A 27,017-nucleotide genomic window follows, 5' to 3' on the forward strand; every position below is an offset into this window, starting at 1 on the left:
TCCATATGCAATTTTAATTATTGACAGTCTTTAAATGGGCAGTAAAATACTGGCCACTCCAGTTACAGAATAGAAACTGGGGAGAAAGAAGTCCTCTAAAGGTTTCTCATGTCTTTTTCTTTGCCTTGATTAGTTTCACAGTCAAAAACAGAATTTGATAGTCCTTTGCAAATACTTAGCCATAAAATTATGAGTTTGACATAGAACTTGGACCAATATTTAACCAACATTGTTTTGTCCTCATTTTGTCCTACAATCATTAGTCAACCCCACTTACAATAGCAATAACGCATTGTAGCCAAGAAGTGGCCATAAATAAAAATACCACTGTCCTCAAAAAGTTACGTTTAGACTTTATTTTATTTATTTATTTTCTCCCTAAGAAAATGGGAGAACTCTGATGTATTAAGATAAAACACATTAAGAAAGCACACAACACTTGAAGTGTTCATAAACCTCCCTCTCAACTCATATTACTGATATCACTGTTTATTAACATGCATTTTTAATTGCTTTATGGATTTTATTTACTTTTTTTTAACTTGTTGTTGCAGATAATGTTGAGAGTCATCTTCGCTGATTATTGGCAACTGCTGTATTCTGAGAAAGCCTCTTTCAATTTAGCTTTACAGATCCTTTGACTTCCCACTCCAACAGCTTCATAACCGCCCCAACAGCTTCATAAATGTACTGCAATGGTCACATGAACATCTCAGGAGGGGAATCAGCACCTCTGCGTCTCCTCATTATTATGGCACTTTAGGAAGAGAAAACCAAAAAGCGACAAGTCCAACAGAAGTTGAAAGTCCCACAAAAGATGAATCTAATAGTGAGGCTCCACAGAAGTTTCAGAACACTTGTTATTCTCCTGGCTACTTTCTGCTTAGCAAGTATCATCATTTCCGCCTATTACTTGTACACCAGCTACAAGCAGGAGATGGCCCTTGCAGAAACCACTGGAGAAGCAGACTGTGAAGATCTCAAGGTTCTACCATACAGATCCATTGAGCTGAAAACAGCTAAGCCAATTGATCCATCTAAAACTGATCCCACTGTCCTCCTGTTTGTGGAAAGCCAGTACTCCCAGCTGGGACAAGATATCATAGCCATCCTTGAGTCCAGCAGATTTCAATACCACATGGTCATCGCGCCTGCCAAGGGGGATATTCCCCCTCTCACAGAGGATGGAAGAGGAAAATACACAATTGTTGTATATGAGAATATTTTAAAGTATGTATCCATGGACTCGTGGAACAGAGAGCTTCTGGAAAAATACTGTGTGGAGTACAGTGTTAGCATAATTGGTTTTCATAAAGCCAATGAAAACAGCTCCCCAAGTACAAAACTGAAAGGCTTGCCGTTACATCTTTACAATAACATAGCCCTCAAAGACTGTGTTGTAAACCCTCAGTCTCCCCTTCTGCGCATTACCAAAGCACCAAGGGTTGAGAAAGGCCCACTGCCTGGTGAAGACTGGACAGTTTTCCAGTTCAACCATTCCACCTACCAACCTGTGCTTTTAACCGAACTGCAGACCTCCCGACCACCTCCCATGGCATTGCCGAAGGCTGCTCTGTATGCAACCGTCATCCAGGACTTGGGGCTTCATGATGGGATTCAAAGAGTTCTTTTTGGAAACAACTTGACCTTCTGGTTACACAAGCTGATCTTTATTGATGCCATCTCTTTCCTGTCAGGGAAGAAGCTCACGCTGTCCTTGGATAGGTACATTCTGGTTGACATAGATGACATCTTTGTTGGGAAGGAGGGGACGAGGATGAACGTAAATGATGTGAAGGTAAGGCAAAAGCTGGGGGATACTATACCAGATGCAAGTATGTTCAATGGGGCATTCAAAAAGAGGCAAAGAGTGACAAACATGGGAGTCCCGTTTTCTTTTAAAGGCTGAAAGTGCACAAATGTAGCCAGCAGAAACAGAAACCATAACCTGAGGTTACTTTAAAGGTCTAGTTACCCACATGCATACAGAGATGGATTCGAGTGTGTTGAATCCATAGCGGTGGCCTCATACAATAACATATGTAGTGAATATATTGGCTGCCTCTTCCTCGTCTAAGTTCTGCTCAAGGACTTCGCCCTGAGCACCTGGATTCAAAAAAAAAAAAAGCAACCTTCCAATACCTAACATAACAGATCTCTTTTTTTTTTTTTTTTCCTTAACCAAAATAAAAGGATCTCTGTTTTTGGAGCATATTTGCTGCTGAGAACTCTGAGTTGTTAGATAACACCACATTTTACACCACATTTTTATTTTTTCCCTTTGAACATACAGGCATATGCATCTATTTGTACATATGGTATATAATTCAATTTATAGGCATTTTCTGTATTCTGTAATTATTTCTAAAAATTAAACCGAACGATAGAAATTTGTTCATTTTTTGAACTCTCCTATAACTATGTTAAATAGAATTTAAAAACGAATGGAAAAGTTGGCCACAGTTTGACTTACAATCTTTAGCAGGGAAGTTTTCTTTAGCAGATAAATATTTCAAGTTACTAGTGACAGTATGAAAGTATGGCCTACACCTCAGCAAATGACCTAAATATCTGATAAGGTGGGTTGCTCACAGACTATTGTTTGGAGGTGCTTTTAAACTTCTTTTCATAGTCTGCAGTATCCAGGGACTCCATTATATATGTTCAGAGTAATTCTCAAATGTGTGTGCACTGTAGAAAGACACAGACTTAAAGTGGTAAATAGACAGAAGTCAATAGCATGAAAGTTACTTTCTTTCAGTTTTCCAGGTGGGGGAATCACACTGAGATTAACTGAGGCTCCTAAACATGCAATATTACATTCTCTAGCTTTTATTCTAGGGTTTTGCTGTAAATACCCTAATGCTTTCATGAGCAATAAGTAAGCCTTTTGGTTTTAAACCTAAATTTCTATTTTGTTTCTTAATTATTATTTCCATTGGTATGAGTTTTATATTTGTCTGCCTATTCATCTGAATCACTAAGAGATATTGAAATGCCCAACAAAAGAAATAGTCTCATATAGATGAAACGTTTTTGCACATCAGAAAAGTTCAAGTAATTCTGTTAGCCAAACCAGGTGTATGAGAGCTCATCAGGGTTGTTTCTAGCACCCAGACACTCCAAGTGTCTGCATTAGATATTCCTGGTGTCTTGAGATCTGAGCACTATGCACAAGCTCTGTGACCAAGTGCCCTCTCAGCAGAAATATATGATAAAACACTCTGACAAAGGCACTGTCTAAAAGAGGAAATTAACGGAAAAGGCAATTGTGGAACAAGTTTTTCAGCAGGAGCTTTCTGCACACACATTTTTGAGAGCCTTTTTCTGATCTGGTTTGCTCCACTACAGAAGTCTATTATTCTACATTGGTTAAAGAGTCCCTATTACTAGAATAAAAGCGTCCACACAGTCACTTGAAAATTCAAATCATAACTTTGACTGGAATAATCTCCAAGCCCCAAGACATTTCCTTTTTTATCCAGCAATCAACAACATTAGACAAACCTCTCCACCTGTGCTTGGCAGAGGAGCCGTGCTCCATTGTTCGTTATAGGAGATACAAGAGAAAATATCCAGGAACTTGAGCAGGATCTGGACATCAGAACCCAGGCTGCTAAAAGCATTAGGCATCAATTTTGTATGCTGCACAGATTTTCCCATCTGAAAACTGGGCAGTTCACAGCACTGAATACCTTAACATGCGAAAGCATCTGCTAAGCTTCAGACTTTTCCTGAAGAAAATAATAATAATAAAAAAAAGCAGCAGTGTGGTGAGACCCCCTCTTCATCACAAAGAAGAAATCATGCAACAAACACCACCCATGGTGAGAACTCTACAAGCACACACTCAGAACCAACTTTCCCATCAGGCAGTCTTTTTGGGAAGCAGGATGGGGGATTGTCTGTTTGTCATAGATGATGTTCCCATGTAAAGCCATCCTGCAGCTTGACCATCCATTGGTCCATTCTGCACATAAAACTATGGTTTTCAGTTCCAATCAGTTACCAGGATTTGTTTCTCAGGGTGTTTCACAGGTACTTGCTATGCATTTCAGTCTGTACTTACAGACTGGTCATTCCCAGAATACATTAACATTCAAAGCAGGATGCTTGCTAATGAATGTAACACCAAAAAAAAATCAGAGTGTACTTTGGTTAGTTTACAGTACAAGATAATTACAGTGAGTTAGAGAACAATCACTCAAGTCACTTGGGAAAGGAGGCAATTAAGAACCAGAGGGCCTGGCTTCTCCCCTCAAGGCAGAGCAGCCTCCTTGGTTGAAAGGCAAAATAGCAGAGGGAGACAACATTTAAGAGGCTGATATTTAAGTGATGTCAAAGTATTGCCCTGCACTGTGAAGCAGCTGCTGTGACCAGCTGCTCAAAGGGGGTTGCGTTTTCACAGCAGGTTAGAGGCTGCCACGAAAGGCATGAGAGGTGACACATGGAGGCACCAAGGGATATAGGGGCGGGTTGTGCTTGACCTGCATGTGTATCACAGGGGCAAAGGCATGAATGGCTCTGATAGCTAAAGGATTAGTATAGACTCAGTATGTTGTTCAACAAGAACATAGCAAAATTTGAACCACTTCCTCTTTTTTTCTGAGCCGCATATTACAGGTAGATTTAGCACAAAAATCATAGCTGATATTAATATCATGCGCATCAAAACTCATTTCAATCCCAGCCCCTGTAATGCATGTTTAAACTGTTAGCATCTCCAACACAGAATGGTTTTTATAGAATGCTAAGAACAGAATAGAGAAAAAACATATGAAACAATGTTTGCAATGAAACAACTTCTCAGCACAGTACAATTCACTGAATTATGCCACATCACTACTTCTCCAGTTCCTTTATTTCTTAGGATTTGTCACTACAACTATCATAGATTCACCTTGTGCAGTCATATGGGACTCTCGTAGGCTTTTCTGAGGTGCCACACACACTTGTGTTGCTTTGGGAATGCTTTTATACATTCCACAATCCCAGGTGCATGCAAGAAAACCGCAAACAAACAGCAGCGCACTTCCCGAACTGTGTTAAAATTACAACTAAATAACATCTCTGTTCAAGCTCTTAGGCATTTCCTGCCAGTGGCCAGCTGTATAATAACTGCCAGCCCAAAGAACACATGACTAGAAATGAGTTTTCCGATAACAATATTCGTACGTAGCAATAAAAAGACAAGTAACACTGTTCCGGTGTAATTACTTCCTGCAACTCAAATGTTTTTATCCCCTCACAAAGCCTTTCCTCAATTAGGTGCTTCAAGGTTATATATAGTTTTATAAAGGGTGGCACCGCTAGAGAAACAGAGATTAGAGAACAGTTATTATGGGCTCTGTTTACCACAAAAGATCTCCTAGTCCCTTGTATTATAGAAGTTGTGCAAGGTCATATCTAGCTAAGTAATTAAACATGAACTCAGCAGAGCCACAAAAAGCTATTTTCCCAAGCTTTGCAAAGATCTATCTTGAGACTAGTGAGCCCCCACAAATGAATTCCTCCCTTTCCCTCCTGCCAGTATATTATCCCTCTGCTTGATTTTAGAAGGAAAAAAATCAAGAACTCCTCAGTTACCGTGAAGCATTACTGAATTCATATACATGCAAATTATGCTGGTTCCTGGCCACACAAGCCCAAGACCATTGACATCAGCGATTTAGCAAAAACAACTAGAAATACCCATTTTTGCTGGGTCTGGGTTCTTTCAAACAGAGAGAATACAGAACTTTTATCCTTAAAGTTCTCTTCTAACTGGGCACAAACCAGCAGCATACTTAAACAGGCAGTAAGACCTTGCTAAGGTATTTCCTTTGTTGTTTTTCTAGTATGAGCTAGCATGGTATTTAGTCACCCAGAAGAGCCCAATGCAGTGACCAGGACTTTTCCAGTACCCTCCACAACTACACTTTCTTTTCTGGGAGCAATTATTAGCTCAAAACAAACAAAAACCAATCAAGCAAACATCCCTACATTTCAAAACAAAACAAACAAACAAACAAACAACAAAAAAATAGCAATCCTCAGCCTTTTACTTTCTGTCCTCTCCTAACTCCAGGACTAGCAAGGCAGAACAGCCGCCCTTCTATAGCCTTCTTCCAGGTGGACCCTCTCAGGAGCCACCTGCTTCCCTCTCTTCTCCCACTCTCCCAGCTGGAGTCAGTAATCAAAGAGAAGTTGCTCGTCCCAGCACCATCGTGTCACAAAGCCCCTTTCTCTAAAGCCACGTTTCCCTTTTTTGTATTCCCTTTAATTGCTGCACAAAGATCATTCTTGTGCTGTCTGAGATATGATAAAATGATGAAGCAATGCTTGGGAATGTGCTGTGTGTTACTACTGACTGCGGGCTCTCCTTTTCCTTACAGCATCGGATAGCCCGTCTGCATTCTCCCCCATTCTCCTGCTCTAACCTTCAGTCCACTCACTGCAGTTGAGAAAAGAATTGCATTAGTCTCTGACACCTCCTCACTTCCACAAGTCTGCAGTTTGTCTTTGACCTTCATCATCATTAAAAAGCCTTGAACACTTAAAGGGTGTGATTTCTTGCTCATTTTGGTATTTTAAAGACAAGAATTCATGTTGGAGTCCCATCTTCTCTGATAATTCCAAATTAAAGAGTACTGGCTCAGCAGGAGCCTGCACTCGGTAACTGAATCTCTCCAGCATATGCTTTTTCTGATCTTTCTGCAAGGCAAATTGCTTTCAGGTAGAATAATTAGAAATATCTGGGCCACATCACCAGGCATGGCAGAACAATATTCAGTACAGAGACGCAGGTGGGCACAGGACGTGTAAAACTCTGTGCAGCACATCCGTGCAAGGTCTCAACACTCTTTGAAGGAAGGAATTTAATAAACCATTGTGAACCAGTGCTTGGTTTCTGCTTCAGTTCTGCTGGGATCCCTTACTTCTCATGCCGTTTGGGGTTGGTAGCAAAGCCCCAGTCCAGGCACATGGATAAGGAAGCTCTGCTTAACAAAGGGCAATAGCACAGTTCTGTGTCCCTTTGCAGAATATGGCATCTAGTATTGCAGATGCCATAAATTTTGCAGATGCCCAAATTTTCATAGAAATTCTCCAGCAGTGGTTAAGACCAGACAAAAAAGGCAGAGAGGATTGTACCATATACCTGGATTTCTAACTCAGGTTTCTAAAGAGTTTCTCTGGATACCCTCCTCTGCTGCACCCTTCTGGTACTCACACACAACAGTGGAGAGATGATGATGGAAGTTACGGCAGCCCAACATCTCAACCTCCCTCCATTTCATTCCAGATGTACTCGCTATCAATCCCCAGTGCTTCAGCAAAACTTGAAACTGATGTTGTAGATAGGAGCTGGAAACAAATTGTTTTTATTTTTATTATTGTTAATTTATCTGCTGCTTTTTCTTTCAGCAGAAGTCGAAGCATCACTTCCTTTCTGATACTGAGATACAATAGTCATCCTGTAGCCTTTTTATAATAGTAAACTCATGCCAATAAAGTAACCACATCAATGGGCAATACAGGGAGAAACTGAAAACAGAGCATGTACGAGCATTGGAAGTTAGAGCAGACAGCCAAGCATTTGTCATTATAGTCTAAGTGTTACCATCATGTCACTTTAAAACACTTTTGAAAATGGCAGTGAAGAACATAATGAACAGAAATTCAGGAGTTTCCAGTTTGGGATGATTTTAAAGACTTTAAAAATGACTTTAAAATGCAGCTGAGAATGCATTATAAGAAAAATGTAATAATCAGACAATCTTTTTTTAAAATGGGAGTGTCTACTCTATTCTACTTCAGGAGAAATGACGGATCATTCAATATTTTCCTTGTTCGTGTCTCTTGAATCACCCTGTTCTTTCTGCAATAATTTGAGTGTTGAATACTGCTGAAGTGCCTTGTCTAGATACATCACACAAAGCATTTTAGACTTCAACTCTTGTATTTTTTTTTGTTTCAGTAAAGCCTGCTCTTTCATTCACAATTTCAGCACTGATGTAGTGAAAAAACACAATTCCTTTGCCGTCAGCAAAACATTTATTTTTCTCCTTGGCAGCCTGGAGGACTGTCTGTCTGTCTGAGCACCTTACCTGAATTATAATAGACTTGGGGTTCTCTCGTCTTACAGGTTTCCTACTGATGATATCGTAAGCCTTGAGTGCTTGATACAGTCTTGCCAGAAGACAAATTCTGGGGACTAATTTTCTAGTTCGTTCATTTTGTTAGTTTAGAAAATTACATTCCTTCCATGTGTCCCACACATTACCTTTATCGTGCAGTCTAAGAAATATTTTCCTAAACATTTCAAAAAACTCACTTTGTGTTCTCCTCTCCCAGTGAACAGACTGGTTTTTCTGCAGTGCAATTTAATATTATTTGTCGAAGGACCACAGAATTATTAAAAATCTGGGTGTCTGTTGTTTTTTTTTCAAGTAAAAATTTAATATTTCACAAAGAAAGAAAACAAATTAAAAATCTAGAGAAAAATAATCCTTCATTTTTTCAGCTTTTAATCAACTCTAAGACCTAGATAGATCTTACGCTTCAAAAAGACAAACAATTCTGAATTTAAAACAACAAACAAACCAACCAACACAGAATAATACCTTTTAAAATACAGAAAGGGCAGAGGTTTTTTGAGTTGTTGGTCTAGTGCAATATCTAATGCTCACAGCCTGTGTCTAGCATTATTGCCTTGTGACATACTCTTTTTATCTACACTTCTGCTGATTTTCTGGGTTTACACTGATTTCCTGAATACCTCCACCAAAATAATTCTGAAGTCATAAGATGTGTGTTGTACTGGAATATATTTTAAAAATGTATGTGGTTATCTATATTTTATTTGGCTTCGTTTAATTTCATTTAACTCCATTTCATAGCATTTAGGGAATTTGTAGGAGCCAAAAAGCACGTCTGCTTTATATCAACCTCTCAAGTCACCTACATTAACCTGTGTTTTAAAACTATGCATATTACTTTAAAAGGTGCACTAGCAATTGTTCCTGTATAGCAAAATAACACTCTAAGAAATGATGGAATACCTTTCAAGAAAGGCTAGCCAACACAGACTTAAAGAGCAGTCATAATTATTGCCTTAAAAGCATTTGATGCAGCAAAAAGCATGTTACCATGAATGCCATATATATATATTGCAGTTACTTTAGTGGCAGTGTTACTTAAACTTTAAATGTGTTTTTGTCATCCGAATGGGAGCAGAAGAAATGACATTTAGAGCAAAAGCTCAGTTTAGTATCATTAGCATTATACAAATAATTTGAAAACAACAATGTTCAGTAAAAGAGTGAAGGGATGGGATGGAAGGATGGACAAACAGGTGAGAGAATAGAGAAAATCTCAAAGAGAAAATGAGAACTTTGAAACTAAAAATATTTAGCAATAACTAACTGGTCATTTTCTGACCACTTCTGTATCATAACATGGTATGAAAACAATTCTTCATCTATGCCTGGTTTCAAATTCTTAGGTAAGTATATATGTGTATATATATATATATATCTATATGCACATATGCATACACCCACACAAATTAAATTTGTGATCTTTTTCTGGTCTACGAATGTGGTCATAGGCCCCTTAAATTAATACTTTTACTTCTAATGCTGTAAGTCTCCACCTGTCCTCTTATCATACAGACAGAAGAGTGTAAGTGCTTTTAGATAAAAGATACCAAATTACAAAAGGCAGAATAAGAGACTAGCAAGAGCTGCACCTCTGAAGTCCAAAATTAAATTCTAGTAAGTGGACACTTAATTATAACTCCTGAAGATATAGATCACATGCCAGCATGTGGAACTTCAAAACTGATAAGTCATAAGCAGATTCTGATAGCAGATAATAGGATAACCTTCAAACTAAATCTTCAGCTTCCTTTCAGAAAAAAAATGCCAGTGGTCAAAATTTAGGATACGAGCACTGCTTTCAGTGAGCTGCATCTATGGGAAGGCTGAGGCTTTCTCCAAAGGGCTGGACACTTTTCATAAGGGTTTCCTTTTCCTCTGGACATATGCAGAGTCCAAATAATTTCACAGAGACATGAGAACAAATGACCTGCTGGCTCCATTGTTCAACATGAGTCATGCATAGCTTGGAATCGTTAGAGTGAATCATATATTGCTTTCAGCAGAGTTTGTTGGAGAATAGTGCTTTGCATACAAATACATCGATTCATCTGGAAAAATTCACTTTGCAAGAAACCATTTTAGTTAGGAAATTTCATGAGGTCCATGTGTAGCTACTTTAGAAATAAACAAAAAATGAGCAATTTCACTGAACATTTGAAATAGTGACAATTTGGTATAGCTGTTTCACTGCTGAAGGGGATTTCTGTGCAACAGACAGTTTATTGTTTTTATTTGTTTTTTTTGCAATGAACATAAGCATACACACATGCACAAATACTCAAATGTAATGAAAAATTCATCCTGCATTTTATGTTTATGTCACCAAATATTCTGTGTCCATGTGGTTTGGCCAAGCTAAAGAAGAGAAAGTCTTGCAAAGCATTCAGGGTTTGGCATGAAAGTATGAGCTATGATAAAACACTATGTGATGTGTTGTGATTTTCCATCAGATGCAGACTAGCTAGACCTGAGTGTCAGTTTTTGATCCATAAGCATTGGCGTGGCAACTCTCAGGCATCAAATTTCGTCTCTCAGTCTCTCTCTTTGTATCAGAACCTGGGGCAATGCAGTATCACTAGGGTTTTCAAAGGATGATGGTAAGAAGCTGCCGACGGTTTACTCTTCAGCTGCACATCTCCTGAATAAGGCTAATGCCTGTCTGCACCACATCGGCAGTACTGAATGGTGATCCATTCATCTCTATGCTCAGGTGCACAGTATGGTTTCAGCTGAATCTAGTCCTTTTTTTTTTTTTTTTTTTTTTGTCATTACCAAGATATACAGCAGGATGTACCAGAAATAGGTAGAAGATTGCCTTATTCTCTATCACCATGGCCAATGCCACAGGCACCTGGCACTGCCTGTGACTGTGCTAAGAGTGCAGACCAGTGCTCACAGCCCTAAATATAAAGCTCTTTTTCATGTGCCTCATTTGCTTTCATATTTCAATTGGGAATATTCCTACCAAGATTCAGGCCAGTGCTGATGTTATGTGGGGCTACAGATTTGCAGTACTCATGAAACTTTGTCCATGCACACAAGAAGTCATAACCTGGTGAAAATGCACTGTAGTGCTGGGAAGTTCCTGAAAAATCTTCCCCTTCCACAGCCCTCAGAGCCTCCATGCTTAGGAGTTTTGTACGATCATTTTGTTTCTTTGCTGTGTGATGCATGCATGCCTGGAAGGACCTGCTGGGGGCTGGATGTTAACACGTCTCAGAAGCAAACCCCCACTTTGATGTACAGGGCACCTCTGACTCCCTTTGTAGAGATCACTGTTTGTTGCATGGCTACTTTGAATCCCATCAGAGAGAGATTCTCATTTCTTTCATGTGGTTTTGCTGCCAGGGCAGATTACTCATTCGCCAGGTCTGGAGAGCTCCTGTTTTTATTTACTGCTGCACACATGCTAGAAGCAACAAGGTTCTTCATCAAATCCCCCTGCTTCTTTATTGCCAGCCTATTCTCAGTTCAGTAGTAGGATGCCAATATCAGTTTTAACTTACCCTTCTTTTTCATTTTCTGGCCTTTATGTCTTATCCATACATTTATTAGTGCTGCTATCTACATGTCTCTTTTACAGCACCCGCTCCAAATGCACAGCGGTACCCTTCTGAAGTGATGCACATGCATGTAGCATAGCTCTGTATCCAACTGTAATCATTTTCTGCAAGCAGCAAACACAATTACTGCAGCAATACAGACGGTGAGATGAATAAAACTCCTGGCCCAAATGCATGAAGCAATACTTTTCCAGAGATTTGCTTCCATATAAGAAGTAAAACTTAAAAATAAAAAAGTAAAGTTAAAAGTAAAGTTATTTGAGGTCTACTATCCATACAGCAGCAGCATCCAAAGAGGGGTGGCAGCCTTTTCTTCTGGAAACATTGTCCTAATGAACTAATAGTTCTTCATACATTTAGTCTTCTTGCTGTGCCAGAATACACAGCAGTCCTAAAATCAAGGTTTCTAAGTGTTTATGAGATTTATCAGCATATGATCTTACAGTATAAATGTCTTGTCAGATATTAAAATCATATTTCTTTCACATTCTTACTTTTTCTATTGAATATGACATTGTAAAAGAACCTCACTAGTTCTACAACATTTAGATAAAAATGATTTTTCATTGCTATTAATACATTTATTCAAAAAAAAATACAAAAGAATTTTTTGGTCTCATGGGGGATTTATTAAATCACTAAATAGCCTTACATTATGGTATTATAAGGTGCCATTTCATGTGGACAAAAAGTCTAGACTTATAATGGATATATTAAATATGACAAGTGATAATTTAAATAGTTACAATGTTTTATACAGAATATTTTATAAAGGTTAAGACTTTCTCTCAAGAAACGCCAGGATGAAAAGAGAACAAAATATTTTTAACTTTTTTTTTCTTTAACTTTAATTGAACTTCGTTTTCAAAATTAACAAGAAAATGAAACAATTTTCTCAAAACCAATATATCAGTAAAAACACTCCAGATTTTCCTGAACAGTTATTTTGTTCACTAGGACTTGAATTATTGCAACACACTGCATGGATTAACGTTTTCTGTTCTAACACTCCAGCGTTTATCATTGATTATTATGGCATACAATAAAGGGTTCTTTCCCTTCCAGTTAAGGTTGGCACAGAAAGACAACCAAGGCAATGTGGTGTCCTTCCCACCTGGGAGCTTCTTTAACAGAGTGATGTTGCTTCTTCAGAAGCTACAGTTTTTCTTACCCAGGTCTGCTGTTCAAGTCCAAGGAGCACCCAAGAGTTGTTCTGTGGATGTGTTTGGCCAGTTCAGTTTGGGAAGGAAAGCAGTATCAAGAAACTGAAATTCTTGAAGTTGAGAGGAACTTTTAGTCTTTTTGTTGATGCGATTTTTGTGAGACAGGATCTTCTGAATCCAGAAGTCCTTTAAAAATATAAAAATCTTCTTTTGGTTTAATTAGCAGTAAGATTTATCACAAACTAGCAAAGGTTAGAATATTCTGTGCATTGCTGTGGTCACCAAATTCGAGTGATAAGGGCATTAACCCACCTCTGGCTCATTTTAGGTTTAAAGATTAGAATTTTAGTTTTCCTTCTTTCCAATTTGATTACCCATTTATTCTTGGAGTAAATGGGTGAAAAATCCTTCTGAAACTGTTGAGTGGCAAAGCAGAGGAAAACTAAGTTTTTATTCTTGTTACTTGATCTGTTTGAACTTCACCAGTGAAATGGCTTCCCATGGCAAAATATTGATTATTAAATGCAGAACGTTCCACAGGAATGTGATTTAAACAAAACAGCATTCTGCAAACTCATCTGCTCTGGCAGGCTGAAGGGAAAGTGGACAGTTTGAAGAATATTTTAAAAAATAAATAAATAAATCCAAAAGATCATAATTAAATGTAGCTTTGGAATTGCTGTTCTTCCAGAAATTAAAAAATGAAAATAATTCACACCCTGTTGAGAGACTTTTTTAATATGAGAATATCCCAGAAGATGGGTATTTCAGTTTTGTACTGCCTCTTCATTTTATGTAAAAGCCAGAATTATTACTCTTTTATATAACATATTAAATGCAAAATGTCAACATTTAGGCAATTTTAAAAAGTTGTCTCAATATTATAGTTGAATTGCACTGATTGAATCAGATTGAATCAAAGTCATAGGCTTCAAGGACATATGTTTTCAACCCCAAAATATCAGACCTTCAAGTATGGGTTATATAAAGAATGTTTGAATTCACATTTTTGACAGCATACAGTATTTGCTTGCCTTCCCTGAAACTCTTGAAATATTGGCTCTTAAAACTGTCAGTGATTCTTGAAAGCACAAGTGCTTTTTTGGTTGAGGTCCAATTGTTTTAGAAGGGTAAATCTCAGGATAATTTTCCATTCCCTGGGTTTTTAAACTCTGCAGAGGTCTGTAGGTCTGAACATTTGCCTGCTCATTAATAGTGTAGACATAAAGCTAGGCTTGGGATCATTTTAGTTAACAGAAATTTTGATATTGATTCCAATATCAAGAGAGTTTGGCCTCAAACCTCTTCTGTGCAGAAGCAGCTCTGGCCACGATCCCAGGGCATGGAGGGGCCGGGTGGTCCCAGCTGGCCACCCCAAGGGTGCCCGAGTGCTCCACTCACGCCCTCTCCGCTAGCTGTAAGCAAGCATCAAATAGCTCTACATCCAGAAGACAAGCCAGACGTACTGCCTCTGCCTGGTTTATTGCTGTGAATGTACAAGGATGAGAGAAATGCGGGAATCACAGATGAAAAAGGGGCTGTAGGATCATAAGGGGAGCAGGTTTTACCAGGGGAAAAGCAGCCTGGTAAAGAAAAGAAGAATATGGGAGAGAGGCTCAAGGGATGAGGATCAAAGCAGACCCTGGATCAGGGCTTCCTGTAGCATAGAATCCCTAGGGGAGACTGAAGATCTCCTTTGTAATAATCTTCACTGTAGATTTGTCAACAAATTATCACAAATATTTGGAAATGAATGGACTATGCATGAATCAATAAGAACTAATCTATATTTATCTATAATTAATATAGATTAAATACTCTATACAATTATTAATTTGGGATGTTTAATGAAGCTCCAGACATATGTGGTACTGAAGCTATACTCTACATGGTTAATAATAAAAGCAGATGTCTTTTTTCAAAAATAGGTTTAGCCACAGAATGTGAATTCTTTAATATAAAAGCTCTGCATGTGTCTTCCTAGTAACATAGCCCAAGATTTATGTGTATCATAAACAAATATGTCTGTGGTATTATAAAGTGTAATTCCACTGTATTTGTTATTAGGAAAGGGAATAAGGTTTCCCATATGCTTTCACTATTATTTCTCTTCTAACTGGGAACATGGTGCCAGTACATTATCAGGAAATAAAAGCTACCCATCACTGTTGTAAATATCATGAGGTAGGTTGTTACGGAGCTGGTCTGTTAGACTGGAGGGGCTTTACTCTCCACCTTCAGGCAGCAGGTCCATTTCTAAGCTGAGGAATAAGAGGCAAAGCCTTGGACTAGTGACACGTTGTGATTTGTTTACCTAATATAAGGCAACATTTTGAGTCGACGATACACACATTGACTTCACAAATGTAATAAGATGCTGGAGGGAAGTTTAGAAATTTCCAGAGATCTTGGTTGAGTCGAGGTTGTAAAATTACCTACACGCAAGCTACCCTTTTTCTCTTCTTCCGAGATTTCCTAAAGGGTAAGAGAAAATTCCCTTTTGCTCCCTTGTGTGTTGATAGTTGATATTATAGCACACTAAGCCATAGGGAAAAAAGAAACTGTCTTTAGAAAGGGGAGTTTATTACTGTTTTACTGTTACTGTTATGGTTTACGTTGCGGGGAGTGGGCACAGCCAACAAGCCCCTGTATGTTGCAGGGGGCATTCTCCAAAGTCAATAAAAAGTCAATCTGTTGACATAAGGGTACAAGAGGACAGTGCAGTGCTGTTTGAACACCCTTTTAGTGCTCAGCAGGCTGGAGTAAAATCACTTGAAACCATTTAAGTGGATAAATGTGTTGGGGGAAAATTTTGGCTGAATCATGTACTTTCATAGCTACTTGTCCTTTCTTTCCTCTACTGTTGTATTGGACAATATTCTGTGCAATGCCAGTGTCAAGCTTGTGAACGTGAAAAAGCTACAGCTCACCATGATATATACAGACACTAATGCACACAAAAAGGCTAGAAAAGTCTCAGCCTTCTAATTAAATTAAAACCAATCTTCTAATACTTTTCTGCCATTAAGCTGATGACAAAACAGCCAATACTCCTTACATAGATAGAGTCTGGTTTTACTGATTTCACTGACTGTTTGCTGGACCTGTGGCCTCAAAAAGCAAAGGCTTTGTCATGCTGAGCACCAGGAGAGGAGAAAGGGGGCAAAGAAGGGGAAGTGTAGAGCCCATAGAAGAGCTTAGAATAAGGAAGATATTACACAATGGAAAAATACCTCCTATCTTTCAGCTATTTCTCATCTCACAGTTGTAAATCGTTTCAGTAGTTGAAAGTACACTTTGTCAAACAATCCCATTTGGGTAGCAGAGCATTAGCCAAATGAAACCTATCAGAACAATCCAGTATTTATGATTTTTAAGCAGCTATTCCCATATAAAATAAAATTATGGCACTCCCCCACAGCTAGGAGAGTAATAGAACCTCTCCAGAAATGAGTGGAAATTTAGTGTTAACACCTATAATTAAAAGGTATATACTTTACTGAACATATTTTTCTCAGTTTAACAAACCTAAGTTGCATGGATTCATATTTTACGTTGCAAGTAGCTACACAGTTTTCAATGCGAATATTCAGAGAGAAAAGTGCTACCTATAATGACTAAGATTAAAAGCAACAAGATTTAAAAGGTAACTGGCTCAGTAATGCCACTTTCATCCTACCGCCTAAGTGCATGAGAATGGCTTTGAAATAGGAATATTTTAAAACAAAAGACAAACAAACAAAAACCCTGTCCTTTCTGTCTATCTTTTGTTTTCTGAAATAATACTTACTATGCAAGTACTTAATATTCTGGTGAGCTTTCTTCACTGTTCCTAAGTGTTAGAAACTTATTCACCATGAAGACTGACAGCTGATGTTCTCACTTATGTGAAAATAGAAATATATATATATATATATATAGTGAGACTTATGAAAGGATAACAAACTCTAGCAACTGAGATGTTCACTATATTATCATTGTCATCAGACATTATTATGCTTGGAAGACATACTCTCCTTCTAGCGTATGGTCTGAATCTTTCACCAAAAATTATGACCTGTGGAAGAATATATATAACATGGGAATAAGTTCCCTTGCAAATGAAAAGTTGGGGAAAACAATAAGAAATTTCAAAATTATTTTCCAATTCAAATATAGACCTCTTCCCACAGCCAAGAAAACATATAGTAAAAGACATCAATAAACAACCTCTGATTAAAACATGCTTGCTAGAAATGTTTGCTCTTCCTTCTAAATAATTCACTTTGTGTACTTACGGCATAGCACACCTTTCTTCCTGTGTAATTTAGCAAAGCAAGGGCTGAAGAGCTCAAACAGAGAACAAGCATACCTTTCTAACAGGAAATATTTCAAAAATGCACAATGCTTGGGGAAATCCAATGCATTCCAACAGCAAAAAAGGTTGCTTGTCAGAAGCAGATTTAGGAGCCCTGGGGATAAATCATCCCTGTCAAGAATGATTTAGCAGTACCTAGAAAGGGATGAGCTCCATCAGACACTAGGAAATTCATCCAAATCCTCTTCTGCTCTCAGGTGGCTGAAATTCCCTGCCAGACCTCCCACCAACAGCCGCTGCCCTTACTCAGGGTCACCTTCAGAGCCCCGTAAGCCAGACGGGATCTGTCCCTAGCTCAGGGAGCTTGGGATGGGCCAGCTTGCCACAAGCACCTACATGAGGTTAAACTGGGAAGGCCAGGGGGGCTGCTGGGATAATTTGGTGTGACGTCCTAAGTATCACAGGGCGTAGGATCTCATCCAGGAGCTTGGGTATCCAACTTCATCTGCAAAAACCACCGAAAACCTGGACCTGTCTGCTGTCCCTGGATCTGCCTTTGGTTTTGCAGCCAGAGGGAAGGGCTTGCTGTTAGCAGAAGATTCCTTCCTCAGGGGTCACTAGAAGTGCTAAGAAAATTCTTCATACTCTGAGACAATTACCTGATACCACTTGAATTTCTCAATAAAATGAGGCTTTTTTCCAAATCTCCAATCAAGTCTGATCTGAAAAAGGGCAGTACTTGAGTTTTTGCTCTGGGTACGATTTTTCTCCTTTTGGAAATGGCGTGATAATACTTTTTAACTATACATCTATGACCTGATGCATTTACTCTGGCTATTAGTTTATAGAGATTTGTTCTCCATTTTACCTAAAATTACTTGCTTTTATGATGAAGTAACCTACTGGAACCTCTGAAATGGCTCATTTCAAATTTGTCAGCCTCATTTGATGATCTGGCTTGATTTTATTGGAGAACATATTGCCCTTTGATGTAACCATTTGAGAGAAGTGAGTAGAATAACATTACCAGAATGTGAGAGGAAAAAAAGAAGATTAGCAAACTTACAATGGGCATTGCCATTTTGCATTGAATCTTTCAGCTTCCTTTGCTGGACAACCTACTGTGCTGTCTTCAAGTACTGGGAAAGATAATAAAGCAAAGTTAAGCTGGAGGATTTTATGGATTGGAGGGGTTTTGAAGCCATCTTCAAAGACAAAACAGGCTTAATTTCCCTCTACTCTAAGTTTGAAACCTGTAGGACATGGAGGGGGCAGCAAGAGTCTGACCTCTGGTTAAACAAATGACTGTGGTTTAAAGCAAAAACATTTGCCATGCAATTCCCTTTCCATTTTACAGAAACCTCCAGTTCCTGTTAAGAAACACAATCAAACACTGAAGTGAGCTCCCTTGATAATGCAAGATAGCATCATGAAGAAGGCAGAAGGGTCAAAAAAGTTAAGCTCTGCTAGAGAAGTAGGAAACATCTCAGAAGTATTAAGAAGCAACACTTAATCCTTGTGATTCTTAAAGCACATCCTTGCCTGTCAAGATTTTGTGAACTGCATTTCTCAGAATGACCAATGAAAGCACAGAAGTCTCCACAGCCCTGCCAGGGAAGGCTGGTTGAGAGGAATTTCCTAGTGAGCCTTCTTTTTGTTAGATAATAAAGAAAATGTGGCATTAACACAGATTTATGTGAGCCTACTCCATTGCAGGGAATCCGGTTCTAGCACAGCTACATTTTCTACATGCTGCATCCAGATGTTTAACTCCAAACAACTGAAGATAAAAGGGGACCTATAAAACTAGCATGATGATTAACTCTAATATGGGTTTCCTTAAAATAGAAGCTTTACTAGATCATTGGAAGAAAATGCAAAGGAGACTGTGTGGTACATGGATTTCACTTGTATCTCTGTCAAGAAATATTGCAAAATGTTTAGATACTACTTTCCCAATTTTAAGGCGTTATTTCCTTTGTCCAAAAAGAATACCAGAAAACAATATTATCACTTTGCTGAAATATATGGTCTTACTTACAGTACAAGCAAGTATGACTTCTTCTACATGTTCAGGTTCCATCTTCCTCTCCCCAGGAACAGCACAGTGAAATAGATGGGCAAGGCTAGATTGGGAAGGGACAATGACTGCCATCTCTCGTCTTGCTCCCACCTATCTCCAAAGCTTCTGGGACCACCTCTGTGTTTATGGAGTCCACAGGGACTTGGGCATTTTTAGCTGCTGGCAAAAGTGCTGTGCCTGCCCGGCAGCTGCTCTGTGCTGAAATTGGTGCTCTTCAATATCCTATTGATTTAGACTCCCTGGTTAGAAGGGCGACCAAGCTGGTGAGGGGTCTGGAGAACAAGTCTTACGAGGAGCGGCTGAGGGAGCTGGGCTTGTTCAGCCTGGAGAAGAGGAGGCTCAGGGGCGACCTTATCGCTCTCTACAGTTACCTTAAAGGAGGCTGTAGCGAGGTGGGGGTTGGTCTGTTCTCCCATGTGCCTGGTGACAGGACGAGGGGGAATGGGCGAAAGTTGCGACAGGGGAGTTTTAGGTTGGATGTTAGGAAGTACTTCTTTACCGAAAGGGTTATTAAGCATTGGAACGGGCTGCCCAGGGAGGTGGTGGAGTCACCATCCCTGGAGGTCTTTAAAAGACGTTTAGATGTAGAGCTTAGCGATATGGTTTAGTGGAGTACTTAGCGTTAGGTCGGAGGTTGGACTCGATGATCTTGAGGTCTCTTCCAACCTAGAAATCTGTGTCTGTGTCTGTGTCTGTTTCTGATTTTTAGAGAGTGGGGTGGCAATGGAAAGGCTTGCAAAGGGGAAAAGATAGGAAGTGAGGGACACAGCTGGTGTATAGGTGCGAGAAGCAATGTGAAAGGACAGAGGAGCAAGTGGACAATTTGAAATTCCAGTTACCTACTTCAGAAGAGGTTATAGGGAAAAACAGCAACGAATGATGAGAAAGGCAATGAAATTGAAAAGTTCTGCATGCTGAGAATATGATTTTATAAATATCTTGTCACAGACAAAAGGTGCCCAAGAGAGCCATGATTCTGCTCTGTCCTTCTACATTTGGATATTTTGGACATTGCCATTTTTTACCACTGACAGCAGGAACAGAAAAATTAGTAGCTGCTGTGGTTTCCTTGTTACCCCTCCCAGACAGAAAGTTTTAGAAGCCTTGATTTAAACATATGAAGGCACCCCCTTGGAAGCCACTGATTATATCCATCATCACACAAACACACCCATTCTGAAAATTGAAGGACAGACCTGAATTTTGAATATATCACCTCTGTTCCAATCTCTCTTATGACTGAATGTGTGTTAAAAAATAATAATTCCACCACAAAGCATCTACATCAGTTTGGTTTTAAGCAGTAAATTTAAAGTATAAATTTGAGATAGGAGGTGGGAGTTCAGAATTTAGAGATAAATGTCCGTGATGAGAATTTGAAGGAATTTTTATTTTTACGACAAGGTTACCCCAGAAAATGATTTCCAATGGCAGTAAAGGAGCAAAAAAACACTCTGATTAAACCTCAGTACATTCAAATCCATAAATTAAAGAAGACAAATAAGGTGGCCTCCATTATTCCAACTCTTAAATATTTTAAAACCAAGTGCCCACCAACAAGTTTTTGTTGTTGTTGTTGGTTTTGGTTGGGTTTTGTGTTGTTGTTGTTTTTGTTTTTTAATAAAGAAGCAATTCTGAACAACCAAGAAACAAGTGAAAGCTAACATAGAATTAAAAGTAAATGTAATTGTTAATGTTACTTACCCATTATTATGTATTTGTATTGTGACAAAGATGGAGAGACTTTGGTTGTTGTTGTTTTGGTTTGTTTTTTTGGCATGGCCTAACCATTACTTGAGATGAAATTGTAAATAACAATCTCTGTGTTTTGCTGTTAGTGATGTGCGGCACAATGACTGACACTGATACAGTTTGCTGCAATACAGATCACTGAACGTGAATATTTTATTAACATACTATTTTAATTTTGATGTTGTCCCTTAAAGCTTTGAGATGGTTTCCCGTTCAATTTTTTTTTTTTTGTGGTCAATCAAAGCTAGATGGTAGATCCATCCACAAGACATGCAGACCCTTATGGCCGAGGGAAAAGGAACCAGCAGAGAAAGCCGCACGCTCAGCCTATCCTTCTGACTACGGCATCTCATCTAAGGGCTGCCTTTACTGACTCTACTTGGGGACAACCACACTATTGCAGCTGAACAGATTTAAAAAAAGAGTTATAATGGAGAAAGCAGTCATTTTGGTGTATTTTACGGTGTGGCCTGCATCAACAGGAGGAGGTAATGTTGATGGACGTCACACAGATTCACCAGTTTCTTCAAAAAAAAAAAAAAAAGAGCTATTGCTACAGCCATTAAATTCTGGTTCAAATGATAAACAAGCAGTTGCAATGTTGCTAGTGTTGATATTGCTGTCACATTACAAACACAGCAGAAGGGCCATGCCCTAGCAAGGCAATTGTACCTGGCTGTTCAGAAATACCTACCACAGTTTTCCTTTTAATGGGCAGGTGGCCTGGGAGAGGCTAGGAGAGCTATTTAAATTAAAGTAAGCATTCCTATCGTGCTGTTTGTTTTAGAAACTGAGTCAAAAATCCTTCATCTACAGCTGGCAGATTACCTTCTCCTGATTCCAAGCCTGAACGGCCTTCCTCCAAGAGATTTCTTTTGATGAAATTGCTTAAGCTTTTGAAAAATTAGAACTGATAAGAAATAAGCTCTCAAGCCCTGTACTGCACAGCTGAAAGTGCCACAGGCTATTGCATGCAACCTGCAAGGAGGGATCTTTGTCTGCAGCAGGGCTATTGCCATGAGGCTGCCCCATCCCTATGACCACAGAGAATACCCACTCTTGGTTTGGGCACAGGCTGGATTTTCTCCTCCTAAGATTTGTCAGCAGACCTGATTAGTATTGCTAAAAAGTCCTTCAGCATCAGTAATGATTTATGTTAGAGACCCTCAGTGATTTCCCAAATGGTCTGTAAATCTTTTCTGCAGATAACACCGACACAGGACAGTAATCACTGGCAATAGGTAATGCCTGCAGCCATGCCCTGCTCCTACAGCACCTGCAGCTGGTCCCCATGCCTAATCCCTTCGATCTTCCTCAACCAGGTCCTGCTGGAGAGCTGGAAGGAACTGCATTAACTCACCAATATGGTCCTGGTTAAAATAAACCCCACTTTTCATTAATGCTCTTCATTTTGAATTGACACTTCCATGGCATCATCGTTTCTAGAGCACCTAACCAAAAGCTGCTTTCTGAATTCTCAAGCAATGTTATTAGGCAGATAGCCACAAGCAGCTGGTCAATTTGGTGCAATATCACCCCATTCATCTCATTCAGCTGAAACTAGCCGAACCTTTACTGGAACAGATGCAGTCCTCTGTGCTGAATGAAATGCAATTAGACTCCTGATTGTTTTCTGACTTTGGGACAGAGTAATGAAATAGTAGCAGAAGCAGATCAAATTGGGCATTGCACTCAAAAAGGAAAAATAAATTCTTCTGTTTGCAATAAACATATTACATATAAGTGCAAAATATGACTTTTTTCTTGCTTCAAATAAACCCACATATCCTCCCAGACCTCACACTAAGACAGCTACTCAAGGGAAATGCTGAACAGACTCAAGTAATAGCTCTATAATAAAAAATAGATCTGCAGACAGAGCTGGCTGTGTTCAGCATCATCAGAGCCCTTCCTATTAATTATTTATATAGCACTATAGATTAGCATAGTATTTCACAGAAATAAATATGAATAAAAAAGAAAGAAGTCCCATCTCACTAACACAGGGCAATGGCTGAAGCTTGGCTCACCTTGTTAGGAGTGGTGAGTGGTCTTCACCAGGTAGTTGGAATTACATAATTTGTATGTCACATTATATAAAAAAAGTCATAAAAGAAAAGAAAGTCTTGGAGGAAATGGGAAAGGAAAGGAAAGACAGTCTGTGAGCGTTGAGAGTTGCCCATTGATCCAGGCCTGGTTAACATCTGTTCAAATCAGTTTTGGCACAGGGTAAATAGTATGAGTGATTTTAAAATCCCAGTAAGGATTTGACTAACTTTAACCCGTATACTCGTTTTAAGATCTGACAAGTCAATAATGTAAATTCTTTATAATCTCTACACTATAGCATTAATGAATTTTCTATTAAAATTCTGTTAAAAACCTGTGAAGTGGGCTGAAATCCTCAGCACACAAAAATCAATGAACACTTTACTGGGATTATAAATGCATCACTGTGTTGTGTTTTAATATTGTCCCCTTTACAGCAGAAATTTGTGCTCCAAACCAAAAAGATAAAATTGAAGAACCCAGAATCCTGCTCTTGCACTGATGCTGTCAGTGAAGTTAGGCTGCTCATCACCTCTTTTAAATTCAGTTTTTCTATCAGAAAAATAGTGACTAGCTACTTCCACTAGCCTTATGATGGTTACTGGGATTTACAATTTCATAGTAGTGCTATGAAGATTGCATTGGCTTTGAAGATTGCCAAGACTACCTCGGGCACTGTCAGATGTTTTCTTAGCATAGATTTCAGGGAGGAAACAAGAGCAGGAAGAGGCAATCAAACATCCCATCCTGAGAACATCTGCTTCCAGTGGAAAGAAATGCTGCTTTGCTTGCTTTCTTTCTTTCTTTTTTTTTTTTCTACACATCTACAGCTGGAAAGCAAAACTACTACTTTGTAGTCCTCCAACTTTCCACAGACCACCAGCAAATTGCTGCACAGAACAGCTTGGGAATGAACCTCAGAGCTGTATAACTGCAAAAGCATTAAAGACAGATGTTAGGAACAGAAATGTATAAATGCATTAAAAGACTTCTTGGTATTAACAAGTATCTACCAAAGAACCTTTAGAAAACTGTCTTGAAGTGAAAAATACAGGGGAAAGCTTCATCGAATCTTAAAATAATTTGGGACGGAAGCGATTTATGGAGATGATTTATTCTAAACCCCTGCTCAAAGCAGAGGTAACTTGAAAGACAGATCAGTCCATGCAGGGTCTTGTCCATGCCTGATTTTTGTATCTCAAAGGACAGAAATTCCCCAGCCTCTCTGGGCAATCTGTCTCAGACAAAAACACTATTACTAAGCAGTGTATATAAACAACATACGTAGGAAGATTTACTCTAACATAATATCTACACTTAAATATTTGCATATATTTTGTATCTGCAGTATATACAAATAAATAATAATGTATATATAGGCAGCATATATATATCTTATGCCCACACACATGAAAGAGAGAAAAAAATGCAGCAGTGGCACTACTACCCAGCACTAGATTCCATTCCCAAATGAATGATGACTTTGAGTAATGGAAAGTTAGCCCATTTTTGACAAGATTCTCAGTCATATCCTTCAGATGGCGATGGGGCAATGCAACCTTGGCCGTGTAGTCCTGGGATGCCTGCCACTGGCACATCCTCCCACATCAGAAGTGCTTCCCAGAATGGTTCTGGGGAAATGAAACAATTCAGGATGACAACAAATTATAGATACATTGAAAAGCAGAAATACCTAACTCTCCCTCCTTCACTTGATCTCCTTCCAAACTGTGGGAAGTAATACATCCTTTTTCACCCATCCTCCACATTGTGGAAAGACTTTGTAGTAATTTGGGATTAGACTCCTCCACAGCTCAAGTTAGTGGAGTGCCCCACAGGATGGGGACCCTGACCACAGAGATCCCTGCCATAGAGGTGGGAACTCCAGTTTCTAAGATCTTGAGTTTTGCTTGTTTAAAAAAAAAACATTCATTATACTGTCTCTGGAAGGCCACTTGCATGCCCAGGACCCTGAATGATATGTTGGGCTTCCTACTACCCAGTGGGCTAATGCAAGTCTTGGGCCCATCCTACGCTTCTCCTGACGTTCTCAGACACCTTCAGCAATTTCTGGGAGGGGCCCTGAAACATCTGCAAAAGTAAGGAATTTTGGTTCATTTTTGTGGAAAATATGTTTAGAGATGATATAAGGACATTTTGACTATTTTAGGTTTCATCCTAAACAATGTCTGTTTCACAAAATGTTAGGATTTTCCTCCAAAAACAAATTTTAGGTTTTCACCAGCTGTTCACACAGACACTAGTCTCTTCCTTAACAAATGCTCTTCATATCCCTAACACTACTAGCTGTGGGGTGAGCAACTTCACAAACAAGAGGTGCACCTGTAGGGTGGTGACTGGGTATAAAATGCTAGACAAAGGTTAAGGGCTGCATCTTAATTCCTTTAATTAATCCATTATTTGGTTTCACTAAAATTTCCACCCTGTGTTTTCCAAGAAGGGGTTCACCTATCCCTTTACCTGCATATGCACACACATATGCAGAAGTAGCACATATCTGTCTCACTATTAACAGCCCCCAGCACTGACTCCATTTGCCTCACTTTCTCCCATAAGTATGAGATTAGATTTTGTTGGCTCGATTAATATGGCATCTGTCCTCCGCACCCTATAAACCATCATACATGCAACAAGGGCTTATGTTCTCACAGTAGTATTGTTCCACAGATCTTTGGGTTAGGAGTAAAGCCTCCGTAATTACTTTGGACGACTTTTTTTTTTTTTTTTTTTTTTTAACCATATCTTGGGAACACTCGCTACCATGCTTTAGTGTTGTTTTCACTTAGCTTAGTTAGATTTGGAGTTCTGGTCCCCCAAGAAACACCTTCTACCTCAGCCTGGCCTGCCCACGCTTGGCATCAAAATCAGAAAAAGTCATTCTTTTACCTTCTCTAAGGATTTGATAACCTCTTCACTTTCCTTAGCCAGAGGTGTTTTGACCTTTAATTAAAAGGAAAATTTGTTGTCTTCCATTCAGAAGGCAGCAAATAATGAACTCATTAAAATGAGGTTAGTGTTCAGGCCTTAGAGCAATAAGAGCTGAAGTCTCATTAGCAGCTAACAATCCAGAACATAGCACATAAATAAACCTAATATGGCAGAGCAAAATGCCTTGGTGCATTAAATTTGAGCAGAATCAAATGTTTACAGTCAATGATGTCTGGGGCATGAAGTTTTAATGTACTTAATAAAGGAAAGCAAATTGCTTCCTATTAGCCATGAAATGTTACTGCAGAAATCGCCCCAAAAAGTTTATTATGTAAATGAAGGATAGAGTTATAATTAACAAGGACATAGCAGGAAAATATCACTTCTGCTTAATAGATATACCAATTATGAAGAATAAAGACACGACAACTTCAAATCTACAAAAGGTAATTATATGGATTAATGTAAGATACTGCTGAATGTAAATGCAATATAAAGAAGAAACTGTATCTTATAGATGTCACAGAGAGAGGCCTTATTGACAAAACAAAGAATCAATTAATAAAATGAAAGCCACAAGTTTTGAGAGATTCCTGGCAATTAAGTTTTTGTATTTGAAAGAACAACTTGCAATACTTAAGAAGAAAAAAAAAAAGCTATTTGGTTAACCTGGGACTGAGACATACCAGCTTGTCCATGTGCAAACATGCTCTGTAGTTCTTTTCTTGGGAAATGATAATTATTTACCATGGTTAATTTAACTGTTCAACAAAACAGCAATGGTGAGTTACAGCTATTGATTTACTGCAACTCTATGCATTCAATGGCAAAATGCTAATTGCATTTTCACAAGCAAATAGCCATCCTCTACTTACAACTCTTTTAAACCCCAGTACTTGGAGCAGAGGGAATAATCCCACTGACTCTGAGGAAAAGATGTATATTGGCAGATAAGAATTAAATACTGTGGGAAATGGAAATATCCAGGCAAAATCTTCTCTACAAGATAAGATTTGTCAT

The 27,017-nt window shown here is 38.8% G+C and overlaps 1 protein-coding gene across 1 annotated transcript in view; it reads left to right on the forward strand.

Moving 5' to 3' along the window:
• The first annotated feature begins 817 nt into the window (after positions 1-817).
• Positions 818-27,017, forward strand: part of LOC118244864 (bifunctional heparan sulfate N-deacetylase/N-sulfotransferase 4) — an 85,212-nt gene continuing 59,012 nt past the window's right edge. Inside the window, exon 1 of the mRNA XM_035540247.1 lies at positions 818-1,798. Coding sequence (XP_035396140.1) covers positions 818-1,798 — 981 coding nt within the window. The remainder of the gene's footprint in view (positions 1,799-27,017) is intronic.

Source organism: Cygnus atratus, chromosome 4 (assembly GCF_013377495.2).
Source record: "Cygnus atratus isolate AKBS03 ecotype Queensland, Australia chromosome 4, CAtr_DNAZoo_HiC_assembly, whole genome shotgun sequence".
Classification (NCBI taxonomy): domain Eukaryota; kingdom Metazoa; phylum Chordata; class Aves; order Anseriformes; family Anatidae; genus Cygnus; species Cygnus atratus.